Raw genomic sequence first — 9,339 nt, forward strand, 5'->3', positions numbered from 1 at the left:
TTTTAGAAAAAGGTCCTTCTTCATAATTAGGTGGTAAGACCATCAACAAAGCCCTTCTCAAATTATTAACTTTAGGCCAATCGTGTAACAGCTGAAATACAGTGTAGGTTTGAAATAGGGTATCATATTTTTAGTCAGGTCTCAATTAGGGTGGGGAAAATCTCAAATTTTGGTCTGAAATAGGGTAAGGGTTCACACCCCTACCCTAACCAATTTCTCCCCCCCCCCCCAACCCGGATAGATACTGCTGGTTCGAACAGAGCGAAATTATGAAACATTGAAAAGGAATGAGAATAATTTCATGTGCAAATGAAATGATTAGACTTTCAAACCTATTAAAAAAGGACCCCAAACCCCAGGCCCTCCTTCTCATATGACAAACCTTTGCGAGTATCAACATACTATTGGCTGTGATGCAAAGAAAACCCAGCGCAGCAGTCTAACCTCCAAGGCTGTTGCCTAACAGGAGCCCGGTAGCCTGGGGCTCTCAAAGAATAGCTCTGGGCGCCTTAATTTTTCACAGCAACACCTTTCACTTCATATGTTGGGCTCCTAAGTTCTCAGCCTTTAGCTCTGAGGGCCCCTTTAAAATTTTCTTAGGCAGCAGCCTTGACCTCACTAAGGCAGACTATACAAAGAGCACTGCTGTGTTGTGTTTAACTTAAACAAAACTTAAACAAAACGTCCTTTGCATTTACATGACACGAATTGGACAAAAATGGCAGAACTAATCTCCACGTGCTGAGTTGATTAGCTGACGGGAAACTGTAATTTTTTCGTGAAATCCAGATCGAATTCCCATTAAATGTGAAACAAACCTTCGTCTTTGGTGTCTTCTGCGACTGTTTTTTCGTCCGCATGTGTTTCTTCCGCTGAAATACTAGCGTTGGCAACATCTGACACTTGTTCGTTGATTTCGCTCTCTGGAGCAACGGCCGCCATCTTTGCAAACGGAAAAATGGATTATCAATGGAGACTGGGACTTAGGATTTTTTTCCGCCTCATTGTGGCGGGTGTGCATTCTCGTCTAAAAATACCTTTGAAGGATCCAATCAGTGCAATGAAAGGATGGCAAATAAAAATGAATAATTGTGAGTTATAAATGTCGTAAAGAAAGTCGGAAAGACCAGCTTTGCCAATTTCACTTTCAGAATCTCGCCACTCCGCATGAAGACGCCCGCTGAAAATGCACCCAATTTGATAATAGACCAGTTCAATATATCTTAAAATTCAGTCCTAAACAAAAGGCATCATCTCGAGGCTCTGAGGAATAACTCAGACAAATCCTTATATTTATTCCCCAGAGCCTCGTGGGCTATTTCGAGGGTATTTTCTGTGCGAGTCACACAGTTCTAAAGCACAAACTAGCGTCCGAAACTATAAGGTATCGAATATCACCGTATTTATAGAAAGAGGATTGGACCTCAAATGGGGAGGGACTAGGGGAGGGGGTATAGTAACCTCTTCTTTCTGCACGAATTTGGTCAGCGGTGTAAACCATGGTGACTGTTTTAACAACATGGCGGGTAAGTTTTAAGTTGAAGTGAACCTCTCCTTCTTTGGCTGTTGTCATTTTCGCAAATATTTTTATTTTCTTTACAGGCCTGAAATCAGTAGCAGAGGATTTGGCTGTAGGAAGGTTCGTGAGAATTTCGTCTTTTCCCTCCCAATTTGATTGTCTTTCAACTGAAATTGGTCCTATCTTTTAAACTTTGTAACTGATCACACTCAATTTTTCCCGATATTTGCTATGAAGAGAACCTCACATGGGGCTGTCTTCAAGCTGCGCAGAAAAATGGAGATATGCCAGTTGTTGTACTCACTGAAGATTTTTGTTGGCGTTGTCGTGTATGATGAATTTCTTCCGGCAGATTATGGGCTTTCAAAATTACAGGCAGTAAACTATTAAAGTAACCAAGTGACCTGGACTCTAGGGATGGCTTTGAAAACCAATATATGTGGTACACCGTAGGTTCATTTTCAACATTCAGTAATTTTAGTGAGTAATTGTTTGACTTAATCTTAAATGATGCTGTTTGTCAGGTCAAGTCGAGCGGATACGAAGTTTGACACTACTGTAGGTCACATAGAAGATATAATCATGGGTGAGTACATGCATCTTGCACATGTGATTTTACCATTGAGAACTATAATGTTACTTCCTGATGTCAATGAGGCCATGTTGGAGGATTGAAGCAAAAGAAATGGTGGCACAGTAAAAGTTTCTCTTGGGAGTGTATCTTGATTGAAAGCTCCATTCCTTTCCTTTGGCCATAACATTTGAAAGTTCCTCCAGAGTGTACCCAGTGTAATAATAATAATAATAATAATAATAATAACAATAACAATAACAATAACAATAACAATAACAATAACAATAACAATAATAATAATAATAATAACTTTATTTATCCAACAAAGACCAATCAGCTGGTATGAACTGGTGTCCAGCATCTGTTATAAACAAATCAAATCAAATAAGACAGAAGGGAAGGGAAAAGAGGAGTAGCAGAGTCGCAAACCAACAAACTCAGCCCACATATCAGCTGTTGGTTTTGGGAATCGAAGCCAGGACACATTGGTGGGAGGAGAGTACTCTCACTACTTATGCAAAGCTTGTTTCCCAAAAAGTATCTCGTATGTGTAAGTGTAAGATGAGAGTTTTAACCCATTGACTCCCAGGGGTTCTCCATTGATGAGTAAAATTGTCTGGCGTTAGACAGAGTAAAATACTAAGCCTGCCGGTTTAGGCCGGTTTGGACGTCAAAGGGTTAAATTAAAGGGTCGTCCTTTTCCACAATACCAAATTGGAAAGATTTCCATCAATAACAGCACGATTCAGTGATAAGTTCTTCCTTGCTATGTCGACAGTGTCCCACAAATTCCCTGATAGCCTTGGTGCTAAATGATGTCACCATAAAGCTGTCAGGTTGTCCATTGGTGATGCGGTGAGGTGTTGACAGAAGCATGGTGCATTGAGCTGGAGAACTCAGCTCTGTTCTATGCAAGTTGTTCAGTTTGTTTCGGGAAACCAATTATTATTATATGCATTATGGCTGCTGTTCATGTGGTCAAAGCACTCTTTTTGTTGCTTTCTGTTTCTCAGAGGAGCAGTTCCAAACAATGCAGTATGACTTTAAGGAAAAGTACTACCACCACTTTACAGATGAGGAAGAAAATAAGCTGATATACATGGATATATTTAGGGAATATGTAAGTTGTTTTTGCAGTTTTGAAATACTGGCCTGGCTTATTTATTTACTACTTGTAAACTACAGTCAGCTCTGTCACCTTAAGCGGTCTACCATAATGATTGCAAGGCATTAGACATTTTTGCAGACAATGCATACATGTATAGCTGATTCAAACTGAATTTGTCTTGATTGTGTGTAACTTTAATCACTATAATTATGTAAGGCAGACACCTCTCTAAAGCCAACAACAAACCATTTGTTTGACAAGCTTCTACATCCTGTTACGATTTACTAGTCATAGTAATAATTATTTCTAAGTTGTAGTTAAGAGATACATGTAGAAAGCTCCAAGCACCATTAGGCAAACCTACACTAGACCAAAAGAAGGAAGGATGAAAGAAGAAGTGACTGTTTGCTGCTCCCTATTCCAAATTATGAACCCAAATCCTGACTGCAATGTCTGCATTACTGTCATTAAAGAAAAAATGTTTTTATCCTTCCATAATTTTCTTAATGCTAAGATCTCCCTGATGTCATGTAAACAGCCTCTAACCTTTTGTGCACTTTTTGAGCAGGTGTAGCTCATTTGGTTTAAGTGCACAGGTTTCAGAGCAAGAGCTCCTCAGTTCGATCTTCGGTGACTTCAACGTCTGTTTTGACTTTCCTCTGATCCAAAATCGGGTTCCACTGATACCAGCCTCGTAGCTGAAGGAACTAATGACGTTAAATAAAGTGACTTAAATGTTACCTTAAATTTTACATTTTTGTGCCTAGTAGTTGGTTCTTTATTTTTGACTCAAGACATGCACATGCCTCACTAAAAATAGACACAACACTGAAAGAGTCTTTTGTAACTGTTTGTAGGTTGCATCAATAGAAAATCACATTGAGGAAGAGCTAAAAAACAGAATCCCTGGATTTTCAATGGAGGACTTTTCAAAGTCCTTAGAGTGAGTGACAATGTGTTTATTTAACTGATTTTAAAACCACAAAAACAAACTTCTCACTCGATAAGTTTTATAACTTTGCTTTCTGTTAACATGTCCTCAAACGTGGACCATCATTTTTTCTGTTTAACTCATTGACTCAGACATGGAGTGGTTGAGGAGGGTTAACCCATTCATGCCTTAACCCTTAAACTCCCAATAGTGCCACTTATAGATTTTACTCTGTCTAACGCCAGACGATTTTACTCGTCAATGGGGAACCCCAAGGGGCTGAAAGGGTTAACAACAGCTGGATTCACTCAAAAACTATGTCCCCATTAACCCTTTAACTCCCAATAGTGCCACTTATAGATTTTACTCTGTCTAACGCCAGACGATTTTACTCGTCAATGGGGAACCCCAAGGGGCTGAAAGGGTTAACAACAGCTGGATTCACTCAAAAACTATGTCCCCATTAACCCTTTAACTCCCAATAGTGCCACTTATAGATTTTACTCTGTCTAACGCCAGACGATTTTACTCGTCAATGGGGAACCCCAAGGGGCTGAAAGGGTTAACAACAGCTGGATTCACTCAAAAACTATGTCCCCATTAACCCTTTAACTCCCAATAGTGCCACTTATAGATTTTACTCTGTCTAACGCCAGACGATTTTACTCGTCAATGGGGAACCCCAAGGGGCTGAAAGGGTTAACAACAGCTGGATTCACTCAAAAACTATGTCCCCATTAACCCTTTAACTCCCAATAGTGCCACTTATAGATTTTACTCTGTCTAACGCCAGACGATTTTACTCGTCAATAGGGAACCCCAAGGGGCTGAAAGGGTTAACAACAGCTGGATTCACTCAAAAACTATGTCCCCATTAACCCTTTAACTCCCAATAGTGCCACTTATAGATTTTACTCTGTCTAACGCCAGACGATTTTACTCGTCAATGGGGAACCCCAAGGGGCTGAAAGGGTTAACAACAGCTGGATTCACTCAAAAACTATGTCCCCATTAACCCTTTAACTCCCAATAGTGCCACTTATAGATTTTACTCTGTTTACCACGGGGCTGAAAGGGTTAAGTTCCTCCAATCGGCAAGTGAAATTGTCTGGGGTTTTGAGGTCTCTCACGTGTTGGGAAGGGTTAAGCCAAATTTTAAGTTTCATGATGCAGCCTTGGTGGTAAGAGTGGTCAAATTAACAAAACAAATGTGGTTCAGCATTGTGTGTACTCTTATCGACAAGGATATTCATAATCACAATGGTCAAAATGTTGTGGACACGCAAGGTGCAGTCAATGAGTCCACAACAATATTATTAGTGCATGATACATTGACATGGACAGCATTAGACTCTTATTGACAACGGCAAATTAGCCATTCAGATTGCAAGATTACAAGCAATTTATGGAAAAATAATTACTAGTGCTGGGATGATACTTCACAGTTCCTTACAACCTTTAATTTCAGTGGACCAAGATAGGATGCAGCTCGATCAGTTTTGTTTAAAGTTAGACTCTGTTGTATATTGTGCCTATAATTGTTTTCTGAACCAATCACAATAGTCTTTGTAAGAGCTGCATAGTGACCCCCGGGATCTCCATAAATAGCTGGCTACCAGGGAAATCTTTAACTACTGGTACTTTGTTTTCATGGCCAGCTACATTTATGGGGCCTACAACTTTGTTAAATATAAGATACTACCTTTTCATGGGAGATTCAGTGTCTACTTTTTAAATAAATGTATAGTGGTCTACTGCAAAAATTTAATGTTCCAATTTGCTATTGACCATCCCATAATGCAATACGGTGTTGGGTGTTCTTTAGGTATTAATTAATTAATTAAAAACAATACAACTTATTTACTCTTGGGATTGTATCATGCTGCAGTGAACTGGATATCTATTGTTTTAAATAAATGCAAATAACCCCCAAAATGAACTGTATTATGGGATTGGTGGAAATAGCGAATGATCATACACACCATAATGAGTGCATTTAACTTGTCAACCTATTAGATTGAAAGTAAGTTGCCATATGTTACAATGTATGTGTACAGCTGTGATAACATTGTCTATGATCCAAATCTATGGTTACAACAATCTCAAGAGGATTGGTCAGGTTGGAATAGGAGAACTTCAATGTTATTCACAGTAATCTCACAATAATTTATTAATATAAAGATAAATTAATACAGGTAAAAAAGATTGTACTACCTTTTCTTTCGTAATTATTATTCCAGACACCGTCAAGACCAAATAGGAGGAGACATTCTAGAAATGCTTCTTAGTTTTACAGACTTTCTGGCATTTAAACAGATGTTTTTAGACTATAAAGCAGTGAGTATTGTTTTTAATCAGGGCGACGGTTATGTACCATTCAGGATGATCACCCTTAACAATTATTATAAATAAAAATAGTAATAGTAATAATAATAATAATAATAATAATGAAATTAGTGTTGTTATTATTATTATTATTATTATTATTATTATTATTTTTATATAAAATTATATATATTAAACAATTAATTGCCAAAGGCGAAGTGATTATTGGTGAATATTCACAGAGACGAAGTCTAGGTGAATATTCACTGATCATCTCTGAGCCTGAGGCAAATAATTGTTTAGTATAAATACACAGGTGATTATTTCAAAAAAGAGAAACAAAAAACATTTCAACGCGAAATCATCTTCATGTACAGTGGCAAAACGACTACTGGCAGCCATGTTGTCCGTCGAGGTGATTATCGGCTGATAATCCAAGATAGCGAGCCAATGAGAGCGTGCTCCCAGAACCAATCAGATTGCAGGATTCACAGAATTCCGCCCTCTCATGCAGTTAAGAAAAAAAAATTAATATAACATGTTATTTCCACAGGGGAAGAGGGCAGAACCTCTCCTGAACTCCATCACACATTCACTATCACAGGATTTAAATTACATGAACTTGCAAGTCAGAGTAATTACTTCCAGATGTCTTGGTAGCTGAGATGGTAGAGCAAGTGCAGCGCAATTCACACGGTCATTGGTTCAAATCCTGTTCAAGCCTGCATTTCTTTCAGGCTTATTTTGCAACCGCTCAAGTTGTTTCATTATAACCCATTGACCCCTTGAGATTGACACTTACCGGTAATAGATTTTACTCTGTCTAAAACCAGACTATTTTACTCTTCAATGGGGTCATCCTGGAGTGTTTTAGGTGTGAACAAGTTAACACAGCATGAACATTGCGGTGTTTGTTGATTTCAGGAGAAGGAGGGTACTGGTATGGACTTAAGTAATCTGTTAACTGTCACGTCCAGTTCATCTCGTGTGGATGACACACAAGGAATGCAAATCGATCCAGACTCACCAAGGGAAGGACCATCTACTAGCAGATAATGTTTACTTAAAATTATTTTAATTTTAATAAAATTAGGAAATATCATGTCTCCGCTATGTAAAAAGTTTTGTTAGAGGCACCTGATAAGTGAATGGGTTAAGGATGGTGCCTACTATTGTTATTGCACATATGTTCTGCGCATCTCGAGATACTCAGGTTTCCTATCGGTGATGCTTACTAATACAGGGATATTATTGCACGGTTTAAAACTATCGGAGGGAAGTAGATCTTAGTAAGTGCTCTTGGCATCCAAAAATAAAATTAGGGGAAACCATGCATTTTTGAGAGATAATAAAGCTTCAATTTGAGAAAGAACTCCATACATTTGCTTTGTATTTTAAAGCTGTTAACAAATATTATTCGTGAATTATCTTTGGAAAATGCGTGGTTACCCTCAATTTTCTTTTTGGATCTCGATAACACTTGTTAAGATCTACATTTCCTGCATGATCATAAACAGGGGCAAAAAATATCTTCAAATTAGTATAGGCACCATCCTTAAGGTGAATAATTTATTGTTTTACAATCATGTAGTATATTATTGTACCACACACGTTGAATCATCAGCTGATTTTAATTATAGTATTTGCTATTCACCTCCGAGCTAGCCAATCAGAATGCAGAGAAGCACTATATACTTGTGTGGTATATACTGAAGCTCATTATTCAAAGTATCAAACAAGCCATACGCTTGTAAAAACTGGTCAAGAGGATAGGACAACATGCAAACTGCAAAATTAATTTATTATGTTAGGAGCAAGTGTTTTTTATCACACTTACATGTAACTTGGATTAGAGCTAAAACACCTTTAAAATAACTGAACCAGATACAGCAGTTTCAGAAAATTCTACATTGGTGGTTGTTTTGAGTAGAGGAAACAACTGTATCAACAAGGGGCCTAACAGCTCCTTTCACTACGGGTATCTTGGGGCACTCCGAAACGTGACATTTCAAAAGCAAAATTGATGATCACCTTTAGATGACTTCATTCTGCCCTTGTCCAAATTATTAGTGTAAATCTTTTGTTTGAAAGAACCTGTCTTAATTTTTTTTTTTTTTTGATTTTAAAACCCATTTCAAGACCCCTGGGAGTGAGGCTAACAGATTTTACTCTGCCTAATGCCAGACGATTTTACTCATTAACTGGGGGCATCTTAGGTGTCAATCGATTATGGAAAAAAAGTAGTCAAGTTCTCTGAGTGAAGTAGCGGACGCTATTCTTCGGCTGTCAATACTTATTGAAACCGCTGCAGATAGGTTTGTGAAAAAAACCTGATTGTTATGACTTGTGACCCTAAAAGTCTTGAGGTAGTTGTGCTTTGAATGTTTAATACCGTAATATATTGGGTCATTGGTTGAGGGTGGTATTTACTGGGTGACGACAGAAAAGAAACAACTTAACCCTTTTGCCTCTAAGAGGTTCAGATAATGTCCCCTAACTAGATAAACGCAGATTTTAATAAACATCGCGCAGTGTCACTTTGCTCTTCTCTCCAAGTTCAACATCACTCATGTTTCGAAATACAGATGATTAACGTCATGAAGTGCCCCCAAAATGCTGCTCCTCAAGTGAGGATGAACAGTTGCATTCTCCCTACTCTAACTAATAGTATAAAGCTAACATTTACCCTTACCTTATTGTTGGAAACAGGTAGCAAAAGTTAAGGCTTAAGCCGTGTTCACATTAGGCCTAGATTATGATCGAATTGTAATCAAATTAAGTATGAAATGAGTTCACATCAACTAATTACAGTCCCTGATTATAATTGGATTATAATTATTTCAAACAACCTCAAGGGGGTAGTTTGAAGTAATTACAGCACG

At 38.1% G+C, this 9,339-nt stretch overlaps 2 protein-coding genes across 2 annotated transcripts in view; one reads left to right on the forward strand and one right to left on the reverse strand.

Annotated features, from left to right (window-relative positions):
* The window catches only part of LOC138021848 (mRNA cap guanine-N7 methyltransferase-like), a 17,779-nt gene extending 16,808 nt beyond the window's left edge, over positions 1–971 (reverse strand). The window contains exon 1 of the mRNA XM_068868868.1: positions 819–971. Coding sequence (XP_068724969.1) covers positions 819–942 — 124 coding nt within the window. The 5' untranslated portion in view covers positions 943–971. The remainder of the gene's footprint in view (positions 1–818) is intronic.
* A 533-nt stretch (positions 972–1,504) lies between these two features.
* LOC138021850 (ADP-ribosylation factor-like protein 2-binding protein) lies at positions 1,505–8,979 on the forward strand. Its single transcript, XM_068868870.1, has 7 exons — positions 1,505–1,526; positions 1,603–1,639; positions 2,044–2,105; positions 3,107–3,213; positions 4,059–4,144; positions 6,373–6,469; positions 7,382–8,979. Exons 1-7 carry the CDS (start codon positions 1,520–1,522, stop codon positions 7,511–7,513), a joined length of 528 nt encoding a protein of 175 aa, XP_068724971.1. The 5' UTR covers positions 1,505–1,519; the 3' UTR covers positions 7,514–8,979.
* Positions 8,980–9,339: the final 360 nt, after the last annotated feature.

The sequence above is a fragment of the Montipora capricornis genome, chromosome 10 (genome assembly GCF_036669925.1).
Source record: "Montipora capricornis isolate CH-2021 chromosome 10, ASM3666992v2, whole genome shotgun sequence".
Taxonomy (NCBI): domain Eukaryota; kingdom Metazoa; phylum Cnidaria; class Anthozoa; order Scleractinia; family Acroporidae; genus Montipora; species Montipora capricornis.